The 20,014-nt window shown below is 40.1% G+C and overlaps 1 protein-coding gene and 1 long non-coding RNA gene across 4 annotated transcripts in view; one reads left to right on the top strand and one right to left on the bottom strand.

Moving 5' to 3' along the window:
* Positions 1 to 394: 394 nt before the first annotated feature.
* Positions 395 to 20,014, bottom strand: part of ap2a1 (adaptor related protein complex 2 subunit alpha 1) — a 50,032-nt gene continuing 30,412 nt past the window's right edge. The window contains exons 7-23 of one of the 3 annotated variants that reach the window (XM_015021358.1): positions 18,266 to 18,525; positions 17,831 to 17,999; positions 17,596 to 17,733; positions 16,691 to 16,873; positions 15,975 to 16,072; positions 15,659 to 15,890; positions 15,388 to 15,576; positions 15,162 to 15,316; positions 11,789 to 11,851; positions 10,247 to 10,309; positions 9,032 to 9,114; positions 7,761 to 7,850; positions 7,352 to 7,475; positions 6,694 to 6,810; positions 2,807 to 2,876; positions 2,562 to 2,696; positions 395 to 969 (exon numbers count right to left, since the gene is read on the bottom strand). In XM_015021358.1, the coding sequence (XP_014876844.1) occupies positions 892 to 969; positions 2,562 to 2,696; positions 2,807 to 2,876; positions 6,694 to 6,810; positions 7,352 to 7,475; positions 7,761 to 7,850; positions 9,032 to 9,114; positions 10,247 to 10,309; positions 11,789 to 11,851; positions 15,162 to 15,316; positions 15,388 to 15,576; positions 15,659 to 15,890; positions 15,975 to 16,072; positions 16,691 to 16,873; positions 17,596 to 17,733; positions 17,831 to 17,999; positions 18,266 to 18,525 (2,247 nt within the window). In that variant the 3' untranslated portion in view covers positions 395 to 891. The remainder of the gene's footprint in view (positions 970 to 2,561; positions 2,697 to 2,806; positions 2,877 to 6,693; positions 6,811 to 7,351; positions 7,476 to 7,760; positions 7,851 to 9,031; positions 9,115 to 10,246; positions 10,310 to 11,788; positions 11,852 to 15,161; positions 15,317 to 15,387; positions 15,577 to 15,658; positions 15,891 to 15,974; positions 16,073 to 16,690; positions 16,874 to 17,595; positions 17,734 to 17,830; positions 18,000 to 18,265; positions 18,526 to 20,014) is intronic. The other 2 variants (XM_015021359.1, XM_015021360.1) reach the window with 2 other exon arrangements.
* LOC106939077 (uncharacterized) overlaps positions 3,365 to 20,014 on the top strand; it is a 23,322-nt gene continuing 6,672 nt past the window's right edge. Inside the window, exons 1-3 of the long non-coding RNA XR_001422753.1 lie at positions 3,365 to 3,376; positions 14,330 to 14,335; positions 14,804 to 14,807. This is a non-coding gene — a long non-coding RNA (uncharacterized LOC106939077). The remainder of the gene's footprint in view (positions 3,377 to 14,329; positions 14,336 to 14,803; positions 14,808 to 20,014) is intronic.

The raw sequence follows: 20,014 nt of genomic DNA, 5'->3' as shown, positions 1-20,014 counted from the left end.
GAGTAAAATGGGACCTCACCTCTCCCTCGTCTGCACACATCTCTCCTGCAAAAGCAAAAATACAAACGGGAGATTTTATTTCTCTCTCTAAAATAAAGTTCCACCTCTACAAGATTTAAGACAGCAGTGATGAGATGGGGGCAATAAACTTCCTCTCTGCCTCCTTGAACTGTACGGTGAATAGGACTGTCTCATCTATGCACTCTAGTGTCCGTTCTGTTAACCTTCAGCAAACAAAGGGAATGTGTCCAAAAATAAAGTGATTCACTGGCACATATTTACATACACGATAAGAACAAGTGCACAAGCTGACAGAAATGAAGGGTCAACTCTGAGCAGGGCTGGATGAAAGGAATGAACAGGAGGATCCCAACACGTCAAGTGTATTTTTTTCTTTTGGCAGGAATGCTCGATTTTTCTTTCGCAGCTTTGACCACAGGGAATAGTGTGTGCGGGTTGGGAGTAGTAGTGTATGGGTGCGCCATTAATAGCTTCTCCTTCTTGTCTTCAAGGAATGTTGCACATATCTTTTCCAAAGCAGTCAGGATGAGCAGAATGAGACCCCAGCCACAAGACACACAAACACTGTCTTTCACACTCCTGGCCATACACACACCAGCTACACAGGTAAACCAACAAAAACTAGATTGTAGCATCATGTTAATAAACAAGTAAAAGATGAACTGGAATCAGAATCTGGGACAAAGATAATGACAATAATATTGCTGCAGGCAGCGACAGCACTTTCCCTTATGTAGGTTACACCATTTTTTATCCTCCCAACTTAAAGACTCTTTGCTGGAGGCAGGAGGACAGGTGTGGGAGGGGTGCTGTAGAGAGAGGTCGCTGGTGGGATGGGGGATGGTGGGAGTACTGGTCAGGACCTGGACTCTAGAACTGCTGGGCCAGCAGCTCACAGAGACGCTTGGACACGGAGTCTTTGCTGCAGCGCAGAGTCAGGCGATACATCTGTAAAGACACAGGTGAATACAGTGACCAAGCTGAAGAAAATGGAACAGGTCACATGATCCCATCTGGGATCCCTCTGGTACTACGGTCTCAGGTATCTGCAGGTTTCAGCAAGACAAATTTAAGAATTTTCAAAGCCACCATGAAAAAAATTTAAGACTAAAAAACTAATATAGGGGATGGTTGGGTGTTCCTGCTGCATTGCAATCAAGCAAAGCAAAAAATATGGCTCACTACATTAACTCCTGTAATGCCAAGCTTAAATAATACATAAATAGCCTTACAAAAGTTTTTAACTCCTAGATCAAATATATAAATTCAAGAGCAATATCTTGTTACAACTACAAACTTCCCTGTTATGACGAGATTTAAAAGGAAATGCAAGGCTTATTCAAACAAGAAGGTTTTTCATTGTGACAAAATCCCACTGACCGATTACGACCTGCGTAGGGGATGCCTCCTACTCTCCTCCATCCTTTTTCAGTTTTACTATTTCAACTTACCTTATTTAATTATTTCATATTTGGTTTTATCTGGTTCTGAATTTCAATCCAAACTCAGGCAGTTAAGGATGTTTTCACACCACGTAGTCCGCTAGACAGTTCGATTGGGGACCAAAATTGCAACATTTGTAACATTTTCAGCTGTTCCTGTTGTTGTTCGCCCTCACACTGCAACTGTGTCAAACGATCCAAACTAATTGGAAAAAAGCTACCCCTCAAACCTCTTGTTTGTGATGGCCCTGCACCAAGAACTGAAGGAAACAACACAAACTCCTGAAAAAGATCAGCACAACTTCCTTCTTCAAAAATGTAAACATAAATGGAGCGGTATCAGATTTTAGTGGTTAAACGATTTCTCCTTTGATACACACATTACTAGAGGGGGGAGAAGCAGGACTTCACAATTGTCTTTATTCATGCTTAACTGATGAACAAGCTTCCAGTCACTAGGTGGTGGCAGTGTTCACACTAATCAACAGACTGCCTGTTCAAAACAGTAGAAGTAGCTACACAGCACAATTGTAAACGGAGCACAGAATAGGAGAGATTTCATTTTCAAATACAAGAACAAAGTCATATTAGTAGAAAAGATGCAATATTGATGGAAGAAAGTCGTTAAACTAGGAGTAAAAAGTAATTTTAATTTAAAAAAAAAACACTCCTCAGAAGTTGTTTTGAAAATACTTGCTGTGTTTAAATTTGCCATTCCTATTTAGCCAAATTTAATGACAAGTCTTTTTGAGCAAAAGATCACTGCATGTTTGTGGCCCTACTTAACATGATAGTGTAAAATGAAAGATGTACCATACATTTCCCTTTTACAAAGATACACTTTTGTAATTTCAAATCTCTTCTAAAAAATTACAAAAACTGTCCATCTGCTTTAGCTATTTTTGTTGGCAGGTCAAACTGAGCTACTCTGAAACTGCTGCCAGGGGGCACACCAAATTATTCCAATGGCCACAAAAGGATCCTAATCCCCATTTTGGACTCCACTGTCCTGCAGTGAGCATATCAGAGCAGTCATATGAAAGAGAAGCATGAGTTTCCATGGTTACCAAAGGACTGTGACATTATGGATGCCCATACCTGAGCCTGAGCGTTTGGCTCCAGTCTTAGCAGACAGCCGACCTGCTGGCTCTTGGTCTGGATGACTCCAGCACAAACATAGTTCTCAGGGTTGGGATCAACGTTGTCCAGTAGGGCCATTCCTAACCCCAGCAGCTGTGAGCAAACAGAGCAGTAACATTAACACACAAAGCATGATTTAGATGACTCTAAAGAAACCAGGGGTACCTTTCTACACCATCTCAAACACTTCTTTCAAACCCTACCTTTGCTTTGATTACTTCGGTATCCATGCTGTGGTTGGCCTTGAATATCTTTTGTGCTTCTTGTTGAGGCCTGAAGAGATTTTAAAAACATTTAATTATCAAGTTTATTTCTATCTCATATTTCAGCAACAAGGCACATCAAAGTGTTCTACATCGTTCAGTCATACAGTCAATTGTGAAAACCAGTAGCAGACATTGCATTTCGCCAAATGCCATAAAACCCTTCATCATTTGTACTTTGATGGATGCAGTATTGAGCAAAAGTACTTAAAAATGCACAATTATCAAAGACTTACTTTTTCTAAATTAATCCAACTCAAGTAACGGTAACGGCAACGCACTAAGATGCAGCGGCTCGGCACTTTTCCTGCGTCTCGGTGGTATTAACTTGGATCATTTCACTTTATGTTGGGCGAACCACCTCTTGCCTAAACATGAACCACCGCTACAGTAAGCATGTTCTTCTGAAGATCGGTCTTTGCTGCGAACGGAGTGGTACAGCTGATTTTGTACACTCTCATAACATCCTGGAGGACATAGCAAGAACTCCCGGCTCTCCATGGATTACCAGTCCAGATTCAAAGACACACAGATGGCACAAAGAAAGAAAACAGAAGAGAGGCTGCAGAACCGGAGTTTTGGTAAGTCTACCAAGACAGCCTCATAAACCTCCACTTCCCAGCATTTTCCATTGAGCTAATAGGCTATACGACACGGCATTTTGATAGGACCGTGGACTCTGATAAGAGCAGAGGGGGAGGAGTCTGTGTGTATATCAACAACACCTGGTGTACAGACACTGTGACTGTGGACAGCCAGTGCACCTCTGACTTGGAGTATATGACTTTGAAATGCAGACCTTTCTACCTTCCCAGAGAGTTCAGTGTAATAATGATCACTGTCGTTTACATTCCACCCTCTGCCAATGCAAATTTGGCCCTCAGAATACTGTATAACAGCATTAATAACCAACAGAGCCGCTATCCAGATGCAGTTTTCATTATTGCTAGAGATTTTAATCATGTCAACTTAAAGGTAGTCCTCCCCAAATTCCATCAACATGTAAAGTGTGCTACCAGAGGACTCAATACATTGGATAAGGTCTTCTCTAACATTAAATTGGGTTATAGAACAGAACCAAGCAGTTACCTCACCTGATGCAGTCTGACCACATGTCACTGTTTTTGATTCCTGCATATACCACCCTGAGGAAATCTGAACGTTCCACCATAAGAACTATCACTAGCTGGCCTATTAGCTGGACTGTTTTGGAAGAACAAACTGGGATATTTTTGAACATACAAACCTGGAATTATTCACTGACAGTGTTCTTTGTTACATCAAAACCTGCACTGACATTGTTACTGTGAAAAAACGTATCAGGATCTTCCCAAACAGAAAGACATGGATGACCAGAGAAGTCCAGTGGCTGCTTAAAGAAAGAAATGCTGCTTTCAAGTCTGGGGACAAGGACCTCTACAGCTTGGCACAGAGCAACCTAAAAAGAGGAATCAGAACAGCTAAAAGGGACTACAAGGAGAGGATTGAAGAGCATTTGGACAACAACAACAACAACAACAACAACAGACAGGCTTGGTTGGGAATCCAGCACATCACCAACTATAGAACCAACCATGGAGCAGCCAAAGGTGACATCTCACTAGCAGAGAAGTTGAACCACCACTTTGCTCGTTTCGAGTCCGAGCCTCCTATGACAACTGTCTCTAATCAAGAAGTGCAACTAAGCACCTCTGAATTAGGAATTAGGAGTGAGACGCTCGCTACAATCTGTCAAACCCAGAAAGGAGGCGGGGCCTGATGGTGTTCCTGGATGAGTGCCGAGGGACTGTGCAGAGCAGTTGGCTGGGGTCTTTAATCAGTCCCTGTCTCAAGCCAGAATCCCATCCTCCCTGAAATCCTCCATCAGTTCCCATTCCTAAAAAAATAAAATCACCCATCACCTGCCTGAACGACTACCGACCAGTCTCACGCCATTGGTGATGAACTGTTTAGAAAGACTGGTTCAGTCATATTCAATCATTCATTCCTCACACCTTTGACACACACCAGTTTGCTTACAGAGCTAACAGGTCAACTGAAGATGCTGTTGCCATTGTCCTGCATGCTGTCTTGTCCCACCTGGAGCATCGAGATAGCTACACACGTATCCTCTTCATCGATTTCAGCTCAGCATTTAACACCATCCTCCCTGACAAATTAGTGCGTAAACTGGCAGACCTGGGAATCCCCTCTTCCACCTGTTGCTGGATTAAGGACTTCCTGACGAATCACAAACAAAGTCAGAATGGACCCCCATACCTCTTCATCCATCAACATCAGTAGTGGCTCTCCTCAAGGCTGTGTGCTGAGCCCTCTGCTCTTTATGCTGTACACACACGGTTGTGTTTCTGTCCATCAAAATACCACCCTCGTTAAATTTGCAGATGATACAACTGTAGTGGGCCTCATCTGAGGGGAACGATGAGTCTGCCTACAGGAACGAAGTGGAGCGACTGACAGAATGGTGCACTGACAACAACTTGATCCTAAACACAGCCAAGACCAAGGAGATCATAATGGATTTTAGGAGAATTAAAAGAGACATTGAACCACTAAACATCTGCGGAGAGCCTGTGGAGAGGGTGTCAAACTTCCGTTTCCTTGGAGTTCACATAAGGGATAACTTGGCCTGGGATGTAAACACAGCTGAAGTGGCAAAGAAGGCCCAGCAGAGACTCCATTTCCTGAGAATTCTGAGAATGAACAGTATTTCTCAAAAACTGCTGGTGTCCTTCTATCGATGCTCTATTGAAAGCATCATCTGCTATTGTCTCTGTGTGTGGTTCCCCAGCTGCACAGCAGCACAGAGGAAGACTCTCCAGAGAATCATAAAATCTGCTGAGAAGACCATTGGCTGCTCTCTGCCTTCTCTTGAAGATCTCCACAGGTCCTGCTGCCTCAGAAAGGCCAAGAATATTTTAAAAGACTCCTCACACCCTGGTCACAATTTGCTCCAGCTGCTGCCATCTGGCTGCAGATACAGGAGCATTAAAGCAAGAACTAACAAACTGAAGACAGTTTATACCCGGTAGCCAGAAGGGCATTAAATACCCTGTAGCAGTATTTTCATTAATTTCATTATAATCTATGTAAACCATTGCATGGTTTTATAATGACAAAGATTATTATTTATTATTATTTATTTAAGTAGAGTGAGTTGGAGAGACTTTTCAACTACAAATTCCAAGTAGTTTACTAAAAGTGAGTGTTAATAGTAACTTGATGAAAAATTATTTAAGTCATTTTACTATTTCCAGTTAAATTCAATTTTGCATTTACAGTGCATGCTTTCAGTCTAAATTTAAAGGAACTCAGTGTTTCAGCTGTTTTCCCATGACATTTGTTCAGGATTTGCACAGAATCTGAACGCTGCTTTCTTCATGTTTGGTTCTGGTTCCAAGGATGTAGAGCAGAACTAGAAGATCTGAGTGGTCCAGAAAGTTGACACAACAGCAGTAGTTCTTTAATGTACTTTGATGCTAAGCCATTCAATAATTTATAAAGTAACACAAGTATTTTAAAGTCTATTCTCCGAATTACAAGGAGCCAGTGGAAGGAGCTTAGAATTGGGGTGATGTGCTCCATCTTCCTGGTTTTAGAGAGAACGCCAGCAGCAGCGTTCTGGATCAGCTGCAGTTGGTGGATATTTTTAGGCCTATAATTTAGCAGTCAATGTGAATCAAACAGCAGCAAAACTTTGCAACAGCAGTGACTGTAATTAAGAGACACAGAGGTAAAGTTGAAATGTAAATCACAGATTGATTCAGGCTAATAGCCAATATGACAGGAGAGCCTGGGGAAGCGAGCCACACCCATCACACACTCACTGGCTGAGCTGTTTCCAGCGCTGGAAGAAGTCTTGAGAGGCCATCTCAGTCGGCTGGAAGAACTTATTGATGGTGACCGGCAGTTTGAGAGTCAGGTTCTGCAGAGCTCCTCCATATCTGACAGTAGAAGAAATAACCCCCAACCACCATAAGTTTAAAACATCATAGATTTACTGGGGAGAAAACTCAGTTTTTCTGAGATGTCTCATCCATGCTAGTTAACAACCTCTACATCCTTACGGCCATGCACGGCCATGCATAGCATCAACAACTGACAAAATTATGCCCCGTGTAGCCTGGTTGACTCACTCCAACCGAGTAGATGGAAACAAGCCTAATTTGTTTTTTTTTTCTTTTATTTTGACAACACTTCAAAAGTTTGCTTAAAATTCACAAGACAACTGGATGGAAATTAGGTCATATATGCAACCAAGTTGGTTGCAGATGAAACCCATTTTAGTGCATGCTGCTCATGTCTGACATTTATGTAAAACAGTAAATCTAAATCTTTGCTTTCACAGATTTCAATTTTCAGGTCAACAATATTTGTATTTTATGACTAAAGAGTAACAGTTTTATCATTCTCAATGCTTTTGCTTCTACACTTAAACCAAACTGCGACTGTTTGCTGGCTAGTGGAAAAGAAGTCAAAGCCTACCTGAACTTGATGTTGAGAAGTGGAGCATCGGAGAAGTCTGTCAGGCACTCGATGTTCAGGACCTGCTGGATTTGTGCTCCACCCTCCACTAGAGGTTCCACTGGTTTGCTCTGAACATTGAGCTGTAGTCAGTTGTCAAGGACTTCCAACTACACACTTGAGTCAGCCTGACATGGAGAAGAATGATAGCTACACATATGAGGAGCATAACTGGCATTTTTATATGGGTGTTTGTAAAGAGAGGATGATCCAGTTTCAGCTGGATGCTCTTCTTCAGCTTTCTTCTTCTACAGAAACTTTAACAAAGAATGGACAGAATTTAGTTCATTTAATAGATGCAATTAATTGTGTTAATTAATTTAAAGCATTAAAAGCTTTTGTGTATTCTGGTAACCTATTCCAAGGATATGAGACTGAAGCTCTCCGGGACAGCTCACTGTGGTGGTAAAGCTGGCGAACTGTACTGATGTCTTGTTACCATAGAACAAGTACATTCTCCCTGAGGAAGGAGAACACATTCACTTAACATGGAGAGGGAACAAAGAGACTCAAACTCAGCAGGCAAAGTCTCACACACTAACTGAGCCACACATTCATAGGAAGCCTTGCAAAGATTTTCATTTTCTGCAGTATGTAGACTTGGGGTAGTTTTTAAAGTTGACTGCAACATGATAAAAGTCAAGCGAACGTTGACTAGTCGCACTGACGTCATTAATACTTCAGGATTTACTAGCAAAATTAACAGCAAATATTAATAAAAAAAAAGTTTATAATAAGTCAACAGACTTATTCTGTATAATAATACAGAATTAAAAGAACAAGAATCAGAACATTATCTCGGACTTCTTTGTTAGCAGTGGAGCAGAAAGGGTCCCAAAAATTGCACAAAGTTGGGTTTGACTTTTTTTCTCCCCCGAGCTGATGTTACTAATGATCGCATATCCTCATTTTGGATAGCTGCACATATAAGAGTCAAATTATTATTTTGACCACGATTGTGCTTTTGGAACATCATAAACCAAGCTTATTATGAACGCATTCCGTCTGACTGCAGTTAACCCAAATTGCTTTACAGCTGGTGGTTCTTCTTTGTACCATAATCCTGTGATGACTTTTTTAGTTAAAGAAAGCAATATTTTTACACGGTACTCATCATCTTTTTGATTGTCATGTGCAACACACCCCAGAGTATCCTACATGATCTGGGTATTCCATATCCTATTTTTTTTCCAAAGTAAAACATATGTTAACCCAGTATCCAGTTAACTTTTGACAGAATTAGAATATTTGTGTCTATCTGACCAGAGTCGGATAGATGTAGGCCTTGGGATACCATCCTCTTCCCAATTTTCTTTCTTTGGTAAGTTTTTAAAAATCAACTCCCTTGTGACCAACTACCTTCGGAAGACAAAAATAATGTTAATCTTTCTCTTCCTTAGTATTGTAGGAACAACGGTATCAGACACATACTTTAGGCATTTTGATGCTGGATCAACAGATGTAAATGGTCTGCATTTACTTCCTGACCCCCATCTGTATTGTGTGACGTCAGTACTACGTCATCTGCGACCCAGCAATAGGGTTCCATTGATGTCAAGGTGACAGCAAAACAATCTACCCAATATGATGGAACATGTTAATACACACAAAGCATCACATATTGATGCAGAGTAAACTCACCTAGGTTCTGTCTGTACTCTGACTTTATGCCAATCTGCAGAAGCTGATTTTCAAACAGAACCCCATTGTTCTTGCAGACAAACCTGGAGGGAAACAATTCATTTGTTAAAATGTACTTTCATGCTTACTTCACCAATTGTTCTTATTGTATCCCTGACATGGATGTTGTAATCATTTAGACAGCAGTTCACCAGAGAAAAACTAATGTGGCAATCATACCTCCAGTTGCTATTTATCTACACTAAACCAAATTGAATAATTGACAATAGTCAAACAACTGAAATAGAAGGAAATTAAAGCAAAAATGATTATTATTGTTGTGAGAATTATTGTTTTACCTTAAAGGATTTGGATCAATTTCAGCTTAAATATGAAATTAAAACTGGACAGGAACCGGATGGACCAGTAGGAGATATTAAGTGCAGTCCTAATGCCTGGTTCACACGGCAAGAATTCAAAATTGTAAATTTTCAAAACCTGAATTTTTAAAACGTGACAATAAAAAAAATCTTAGCTACAACAGGTTTGGTCATACAGTGTGTGGTTTCCAGCCACACACAAATCGATTGCACTCACCAACGTTGAGATGTCTAATAGAAAATCCTGTAGAAGACTGATTATGAAGTTTTTTTAAGGGATAAAAAAAGATGAAAAAAAAAAAAGCTCTGCAGTAAAGAAATGGAGATGCTGCGAGAAGGTGCTCAACTTGTTACACTACGAAAATGAAAGGAGTTCTGCTTTTTTCTTTTTTTCCATAGCAACACCAGAAAAAGAGTAGCCATAACAGTTGTTCTGTGTTTTGGATTCCTGTCTGTGTTTATATTGCCTTGCTTTCCAATTAGCTGCACGTCACATTCAACATGTTGCATTCTTGGTCAAGCCAAACCAACACATTGAATATCCCCCATTTTAGATTGATGCAGTCCAGATGTCCTTCTGATCGGATCAGATCACTCTTAACGCACCAAGAATATCTCTTAAGGTTATCCTAAGAACCATCCTGATAATCAGGGTGTTCTTAAGATTGTCTGAAGGGGAGAAGCTGGACAAAAATGGGCAAATCTTGCCGGGTGAACTAGGCATAAACTACATAATTGGAATTACAAGTGAGGTTGTGGTGGAATATTGGCTAAACAAAGCATCTAAAAGAGGGGTTAGAACCCTGCCTAAAAGCTGCTTACTGAACACTGCAAAATGTACGGAAGACAACCTTACTTGTTAAGAAGCTCCTCTGCTTCAGATAAAGGAGGAGCAGGATCCTCAGAGGGAGGAGCAGAGCTGAGAGACCACAGGACAGCACAAGGATGAACAGGCAGCCCAGAGACGAGCAAACAGGATAATCCAAAAACAAGACGAAGAAGAGATGGGAGATCACAAAGCCATTGTTTTAACAGGACAGCAATGAAGAATCGAGAGGAGCCACAGGAGGGGAAGACAGAGGGACAAGGGAATAAAATGCAGAGGTTGTTAGTAAAAGCATTTTAACCCAAAATATGACATAATTGGAGCCATTTAGTTGAACAGTTGTGCAACCCATTGGCATGTACTCTACATATGTCTGGTAAGTCTCTCAAGCTTTACAGCTGTGCTGAAGCAAGTGGGAAATGAATGAAAGGAATAGATATTGTTTGAGTCACTAATTCTGCCTAATGCATCAGAGCGGCACTGAGCTGCAAGTGTCTCCAACACTGCTTGCAGCTTTAATTTTAAGTGTATTTCTTTTATATTTAACTATATAAACCCACAACTACACAGTTGTGGGTTTAAATAGCATTTCACTGACAATGTCTTCCTGTATTATATACAATTACTCTGTAATATTTTACATTTCCTGTTAACTTAACGTCTTTTAATACAAAAGCACGGTGGGCCGCTGGTGGACCGTCTCGGTGCCCTGACCACCGGGCTTAGCTAGTTTTCTGGGGGAAACCCTGTAGTTGCCTTACAGAAGTAACTTCATCTTTGCTAACTCCTTGAAAACTTAAACTTTATTACTTTAATGATTACTTGATTTTAAAAGCAACTTTGTTAGATTACAAGTTACTTAATTAGTTTCAGCAGCTGCCTACAACAGTTGGGGAATATGATGGAATGGATAATATTGGGTGTTTTCGTATTTGCCATATTGTAATTTATAATATGAGAAAAATGTGTTGTACTACCAGATTATTTCACTTATAACTAGTACCATTTCATCAAAATCAAAAACTTCTTGACTTAGAACCAGCCTGTATTTTATACTGAAAAGTGACTTGTACATTAGCACACTTGAATTAAAACAAAACCAAGATATTTCGACTAGAAACTAGACCAATAAAACTTGGTGAGATTGTGTTTTACCATGTACCACGACTTTCCACAAAACTCCCTGCACCATCAACTTTCTCTTTCTCTTTAAATTTGAAAAAAACAAAAAAAAAACACAAATGTAACAAAGAAATATTGGTACATATATTGTTTCTGTATATTGTTTGAGAAAAAAAAAAAAACTTTGTAACTGGTGTCCAAAATGTGGCAAATGGAAAGAAGTACAACAAAAAACAATTAACCAAAGCTTTTCTTTCATGACAGCTGATTATGGTAATGTTGCTGTTCAGAGGGAAAAACCATCACCACGTCAGGTGTCTAAATAAAGCTAATGTGTTGGAAGGCTTGCCCCTCAGTAAGACAGCATAATTATACAGGCTAGTTTAACAATATGAATTGATGAGGTGCCACATTTGTATTTCTTGATTAAGTCTACTACAGGGACCTTACTCCGAGTCACCAGAACCCTCCACCAAAAGAGGATCGGAGGTCTCAGGGGCTTGTTCCAGATCTCTGTCAGTATACAATCACGATAGAGGACAGGGAACAGACACACAGTCAAGTCAAAACACACGCACACACACAAAGAGGGAAATAAGAGAAAGGGGAAGGAGAGAAAAAGACGAAAGACAGTCACATACAGAGCAAGATAATGAATCAACAAGTGTAACAGATCTGCCAACCCTGAAGTATACATCAGTGATCAGTCCTCCAGTCAGATTGCTACAGAACAGTTTCTCTTTTGTCCTAAGGTTTACCTTACAAGACCTCAAGTTGAAGAAAAATAAAATGAGAGTCCTGACCGAGAACTTTACGTTGATGGTATTTCTGCGTTCTGGCCAGTATAGGAGACACTAGTCTAGTATTCTAGTCTAGTATCAGAGGTCTCTGATTAAAGCCAACAGTGTCACAATCAACCAGCACTAAAGACAAACAGAAGCTTTTATTTTACTTGATTCTAATTTTCTGAATAAAGAACTGGTTGATGAAAAGAATCAGAATTTAAAATAGACTGGCCCTGACCGCTGGTCAGTCTGGCTGGATCTGGAAATGTTAACAGCCTCAATGACAAAAAGGATTTATAATCCCAAAGGATTGCATATAGAAACTCATACAGTCCTGTTGATCATGCCAAATCAATAATATAAGCTGGCAAAGACTTTAAAATGTCAGTTCAAGGTGGAGAATTGTTTAGACTTTGTTTTAAGCTGCTTGTCAATTTGAAACAAAGACAATCAGTTTTAAAATGATGTCTTTATATGTTCCTCAAATATAATTAATGATATCTCACAACAGAATGGCAAGAGCAAAATATCTTCACAATATTATTTATAATCCTTAAAGAAAATTTTAAATAAATCAGGCCAAAGCTTTAGAAAAACGAGAAACTGGAAATCTGAGTCTGATCCATGCAGCTCTAATGGTTAAAACATTAGAGCCACAGCTTGTGTTTAAGAGACTTTAGATTGCAGCAGTGTTCAGGCAGTGGGCTGTTTGGATTTTAGCTTTAAACCTTCAGCTCATTTAACTTCTATCTAGAACCAGACTGCATAATAAGATGACTCCAACACCACCTGAATGAGCAAGGTTCATGAAAATATTAGTGGTTCATAAATGAAGGTCTGGAGGAAACCTTATTTGAAGTTCGTTCTTTAATGACTTTTGGACTAATAATCTTCAGGTTGACGGGTCTGAATGAGACGAAAATAAAGCAAAGACATACAGAGCCAACAGATTCACAACACAACCAACACAAACACACTAATTTATAAACACCAACAGACCACAACCATTTACAAGTGAAGGTAAACATTTTTTTGCATATTGTTACTTTTGTCACTCATTTCAGAAATACTGGAACTCAGATTTACTTCATAGTAGGGGTTGCACTAGTTGACTAGTTGAGTCCTTATTCCAATAACTTTTTACAGAGATACTTGACAGTCGCAATCACGTAACAAAACTGAATTAAAAAAAAAAAGACAGATGGACTAGGTGAGTTCATCAAACAGTTTGAATTGTTTGCAAATGTAAATTTACCAAATTTACATTTGCAACCCCCAAACCCCAGAGAATGCTATCCCGGATTAGGGGCGTTGCATGTCAGAGGTCCGCGCGGCACCCTGCATATAAAGGCTGTAAACTGCAGTAGTCTAGAGTTCGACTCCCATGCTCTGTTCCCTTGGCCAGGTCTCTCTCTCCTGCCCCTCTTCTCTCAGCCCCCTTCCTGTCAGATTTCTGTCAAAGAAAGGCAACTAGTGCTTAAAAAAAATAAATGAATAACTAATAATTTAAAAAAAAGACTAGGGCAATACTGTGCAGCAATGCGTTAGGTCACGCTTTTAATCCATCCAACTGATCAGCATCACCCTGTGTTGAAGCTTCTAACCTGGCAGCTTCACGCTTTTATAAAAAACACTTTTACAACATCTGGAAATGAAGTTCAGGATGCATTCTGAGGATCTGACAGAAGCTAGCTATGCAGCTGTCTGTATGTCAGGTCATCCTGCAAAGTCAGCGAGCTGCTGCCAAGTCAGTGGAATGTCCTGCTACGCGTCAGGAAAGGGGAGCAGCAGGTGGCCGCGCTGAATTCAATTGCAGTCAAATTGTATGCTCATCTTGTTTATGATTAGCAAGGTTTGCATACCTGATCATCAGAACCAGCTGGTGTTCAGGAAAAAAGTCAGGCTCTACTTTGTGCAACCTTTCAGACCACCTCTGCTCTGCTGCTGATGAAGAAGTCTGAGATAATGTTCTGATTCTTGTTTTTTTTAATTCTGCATAACAGATTTAGGCTTAATATTAGTGGAGGTTTTCTTCAATATGTGCTGTGAATTTACCTAACAAAGCCTGTAAGTTGCTGTGAAATATTTTCGCTTACGTTTCTATGTCACTGCAGCTAGTCAACGTTGACTCGACTTTTAACATGTTGAAGTCAACTTTTAAAAAAATATGTTGTTCAACTCCTACTACATAGTGAAACATTTTAAGCTTTTTGTCTTGCAATCTTAATGATTAAAACTTACAAATAATAAAAACCACAATTAAAATCTCAAACATTTTTGATATTGCAAAAATGTTTAAGCATATTCATTGAAAGTCGAGTGGGAGGAAAAATGTGACAGTAAAAATGTGCTTGACTTGCCAGCAAATGGGCTTAGGCCAGAACCCCATAGAAATGCAATGTAGAATGGTCAAGAAGAAAATGAGAGACACCAGAAGGAACAAAGCAAGTCAACCGAAAGCAGCTATGTCCAACTGGTAATGAATCTATAACAAAATATGTATAATTTACAAGTTTCACTTTCTGAAATGACTGATTTTTTTTTTTTTTTTTTAACTTTTTCCAGACACTCATTTTTGGAGCTGTACTTGTAGACTGGTCAACATCAACAATACATGACGTGCTGTATGTGTGATGGCCATTCAGGTCCAGTATGAGAGCTGCTATTTACGAATACTAAGGGTAGTTAGGAGTGACGCAAACAGAGAAGCACATCTCTTTGTCTATTTGTAGTTTTTTAAAGTTATTTTGCTCTTCTAAAAAACATTGTTCTTCAAGAACGGAGTGCTGCTTTAAGTGAAATCCTTTTAGTGGAAACAGATGTGCAGCATGTAATTCCCTCCTGACTGGAGGGAATTCTGCTTCTTTCTTGGTTACACTGTCAATGGTGCATTTCTCTTAAGAAGATTAAATCCTTCAGACTAGCTTGGACCAATCAGTCATTAAATGAATGACACAAATAACTAGAGGTGCAGTCATTCATACTGGACTTTATCTGGACGATTCTGAACCTGCTGATCAACAGAGTAGGATTTTCACCTGAGGAAGCCGTCATCGTTCACTGCGCCAGAAGATGCAGCGGGTCCCGCCTCTGAAAAAACATCCACCAGTAGACTGCCTGCGCTGGCTGGAGCGTTGCTAACTGGAGCTGCAGAACGAATCCCCAGCAAGTCGGCTGATGGAGATGGGGTAGACTGGAAAACATGGAGACTTAAGAGCACAGTCTGACCAGGGATGGGGATTTTAGAACACAGAGGGAACTTACTGCGTTAGAGGCAGCCATGACTGATGGGTCCGGACCCCGTTCTCCTGCTCCGTTCAACTCGCCGCTCTCTCTTTTGCTGTCTTCTAGCTCAGTGACAGAAACTGCCCCCGGCCCCTTCTTCTTCTTTAGCTTAGCGAGAATTGATGACTCCCTTTCAGGGAATGGAGGCATCTCTTCCAAAACAGTGGCCTGAGAGAAAGGAGACCAAAACCTTTGCAAGTGGAATTCTTTTACACGGCTGAGTTTGATCAAAGCGGGCGGTTGGAACTACCAGGACATCAGTGCTGGCAATAGAAGAGAGCTTCAAATACTCCACAGCTCGCTGCTGCAGTTCAACATCCGAGTTGCGGATCTGGCTATCGCAGCGCAACACCTCTTGGATAGTGGCCTTTGTTTCTGGGAACAGGTTAATAAACTTGATGTAAGCCGACAGAAGGAGGGCACGGGTCGGCACAGAGCACAAATGGAACTTAGAGTGGAGAAGGTTGAACTGGACCAGGGGACTAGAGAAAAAAAAAAACAACAACAAGGTGAACATTAAGCCTCAAATATCAGATGTGTACAGAGCAGTACAAATTGGAACGTACCTGGACCGGGGGTCCCCAGCAATCAGATTCCCAAATTCTCCCAGAATGTACCCTCCAACCTTCACCATGTTCTCATGGCATGCCGGGGCTTGCAGGGCCTGCAACAAAATCATTCCACTCTCATATATTTAAGCTAAAACTGAAGCATTTTAAGAGCTTTTTGGATAGCTTGGTTGTTTGAAAGTGAATGGAAGAGTCGTTGACCAATACATTATTAAACATCTGATGAGCATGTCGAGTTGTGTTTGCTCTAAGAAACATTTTTTAACTTCTAGTGTTGCCTCTACAACTACAGGTCCAGTGCCATAAATATTTACATTATAAGCAAAAGCAAAGTGTTAAATGCATTTCTTTAGAAACAGAAATCAAAGTACTCCAGTTTGGATGGATAAAAAAAAAAAAAGGATGTTGAGTTCATTAGAGCGAACTAATCTTTCAGCGAACTACACTTGTCACACTGGTAAAATGGTCATTATACAGCAAAACTAAGAAATGTAAATTTTACACTAGAAACTAAAAGATTTTTTTTTCCCAAGTGTTTCCAGAAAGCTCTAACCACCACCCCTCCATGGTATTTAAAGTTACTTTTTCAAAGTAACTATGCCATCACTGATCACATGACTATATTAGACATGGAAAATTGGAACAAAAGTTGGTCACAAAACCTTAGTGCATCTATAAAATATTGCAGTGGGTAAATTATTTGGCAGAGGTACCTCAAAGACTGTCTTGGCAGCGTAGCCTTGCACATCATCTCGGTTGATCACGATCTGAATGACCCGGTACCAAACCTCTTCGCTGACATAGTCCCCAGCAATGCGGATGAGGTTAAGAATTGTGTCTACATACCAGGAGTAATCCACAGCGTACTTCTCTGCAAGGATGGCTACTTTCAGCACCTAAATGGAAACAGTACAAGTCTGTCAATGTTTTGGCAATTGTGTACATTCCACTCTCAGTTTTGGCATCACTACTGCCGACATTTTATGTGACGCCATCCACTTAGTCGTTTCCGTACTCCAATTGAATTGTGCCAATTGCTTGTGATTTCAACCATTCTGCACTCTCTGCACCGACAGTTTTTCAGCTACTGTTGATGCAGTTTAGTACTGCATCTACAGTATTAAACATATCCAAATGTTGGACTTGCTTAATAAAATTGTAAGGGATTCGTATATCTCCAAAGTAAAACGTTCTCTTGGAAAAAAAAATCTTAATCTTGTTTTTCTATGCTTTAAGTATGAACATAATGTTTAGAGGCAACCTGTAATTAGAATAACAAAAAAAATCTCACAGGAAGATTGTTGTTTGGGTTGTTTTGTTCTGCAGCTACAGACTGTTGCTCTGTGCCAGCCACATGGAGATGGCACCAATGCCATAACTGAGTGTTTAAAAATGTTGCTATTCTGCCAAAATAACTAACATAAAATGATTCCTTTATTGAAACCATTTACCTTTGATTACTTTCACTGATAACACTTAATGGATTACACACTGAAGAAAAAATTAACAATACTCATATATTCCCATTAGTGTTAGACTCAAAGTGAATGAGAATAGTTGGTGGTAATCTGCTTCATCAATTCGCAAATTCTTCAGGGCATCATTGTCTCACACGCACCATCTCTTCTCTGATGGAATAGTCCGCTGTCTCCAGGTAGCTCAGCATCTCCGCTACAATCTGCTTAGCATTGCTGCGATCACACATAGCATAAAGCAGATCAGCCGCCCGCTGTCGAACACTTACATCTCTTTCAGTCTAAAAGAAAAAAAATTGAAAATAAATTGAAGGTCACCATGCACATCTATTCTCCATTATAGATATGAATATAAGTATTTTTTCTGTGAGGCAGCACCTTGAGTGCATTGATAACGGTCTCGATGTGAGTCTTGACAGCTTCGTGGGAGAACTCTGAGCTGGCCAGAGTACACATGCTTTCCAGAGCTAGGTAACGTAGATTGGTCTCTCTGTGTTGCAGGAACTGGCCAAGTTGGTTGCAGGCTCGCACCAGAAGGTTTGGCTCACTGGCAAACAAAAAAATGATTGCTTCACAAACAGCACAGCTAAGCTATAACTACAGATATTAGACATAATGCGTAAAGTAGGGGCAGGTCACACGCGCACACACACAGCAACATCATGTCACAAAGAAATAAAACTAAATTATAATGAAAAACCCAAAACTATTACAACCCTGACAGCCATAAGCCAACTTTCTGCTACCTTAAATCTCCTGTCATGTAGCTGCAAAAAAAACAAACAAAAACAAAACAAAACAAAAAAAACTTACCTGTCATAGTGGATGATAAGTGATATAGCCTCAAACAAGATGGCGTTCTTGGCATTGGAATGCTGCACCTTCTTAGATTTGGGCGGCTCCTGAGCTTTATTCAGGATAGTCTCCAGACACTCTACCAGACGGCCTTTGACTGCACCATCTTCTGGTGGAGGGTAACACTGCAGCAATCGCAGCAGTTTGCAGGACAGCCATGGGGCAGGTACAAAATAATAGGTATAATCCTGCAGATCAGTTGAGGCTGATGACACAATCTGTGGGCAAAGAGAGAAAAAAACAAAGTCTCTTATTTATTACAAAAATAATTCTTTCAGAGTTTTTTACAATGGCAGGAGATGATGGCCTATTAGCAAATGCTCATTTGCTAATAGAGCTTTGGAACGTGACGTCACTGCTGTAGACGGAGGGATATCAGCGTCATCTTTGGTGTCCATAAACATAGCCGACAAGAACATTCTTTTTTAAATCCAAGTTACCTAAAATAATTTAGCTATGGTACGAACTTGCTGCGTTATTGAATGCAATGTCCGATCACACGACAAACGTTAAAAAGATGGAAAACTGACTTTTGTTTCACTATTGTCCTGCTTGGAAACAATGAGACGAGGCTAAGCTATTGGAGCTAACGAAAAGAAAACGTATGTCCTGGGATCAGCGGTGAGACGTCCATTCTCAAACATCCCCAGATGCCTACAAGTTTGCTCCAGACATTTCCATTCTGGTGAGTGTCTAAATTCGCTTTGTTGGTGTTGCGTCATAATTTTTTGCTATGGTTTTGTCCGGGTGTACTCATGTTCAGTTTATGTTGAGTTCATTTAAGTGGGTCAACCTTGTTTAGGTCTGGCTTATATTGTTTATGTAGCGTAGTCCGAGTTTTGTCAGTGTACATCGAGGTTATTCCATTATTGTGAAGTAAACTATTTAAGTTTTCTAGTGTAATCAAATTTACAGCATTAATACTGATGTGTGTTCTGATATGTCCTCTTAAAGGCAAACCGACGTATGAAATGGATTAGCTCAATCCACTGGGTTCCAGCGCTGAATATGGGTCACTGCGAGGTAAACACCACAACATCGGACCGACATGTGCGTCAATTAAAGAGGCGATACAGCAAAACCATGGTGGATCAACAAGTTACAGAGACTGTTTTCATTATTTACCCCAGAAGAGGTAAATAATGAAAACACAGTAGCAGAGGCAATAGAAGAGGAGCAAGTTGGAGAGGCTGAGGAGGAAACGCCAGGAGAGGAGCTCAGCAAGGCTGCAGACTCTGAAGAGGAACATAAACCATTTGTGTTGAAATACAGTTGGAAGTGGCTGCAGGGCTTAAAGTAAAAAAACATCCTGAGCCTGAAACTTATATTGGTGATAGAAATGAACTATAGCGTTGCTATTGCCACAGTTTAATAAAAAGTGTCTTTGAATAATGCATACAATTGCTTCTAACAATACAATTAACAATACAATTAGCTAAACACTCAAACTTAAGACTTCAGTACATTTCAAAACAAAATGTAAGATGTCTGTGCCCTAAAGGTTTGCCTTACAGGCAAAAATCCCTCAACATTAAATAAGAGTCCTTTCAGTCAATGTTTTTGCAAGTAATTTAGAACATGCAACATTACCAACTAAATCAGTTTCTCAACCTTTTTCGGGCCAGCGCCCCCATATCCTTTATACAGGTCCCTCCAACAAAAAATTTGCAGGCTACTTTGCACTGACTATTATTAATATTAATATTA

This window comes from Poecilia latipinna, unplaced genomic scaffold (assembly GCF_001443285.1).
Source record: "Poecilia latipinna isolate Pla-1442-1.1 unplaced genomic scaffold, P_latipinna-1.0 Scaffold2767, whole genome shotgun sequence".
Taxonomy (NCBI): Eukaryota; Metazoa; Chordata; class Actinopteri; order Cyprinodontiformes; family Poeciliidae; genus Poecilia; species Poecilia latipinna.
This window is presented reverse-complemented; position numbering and strand designations above follow the sequence as displayed.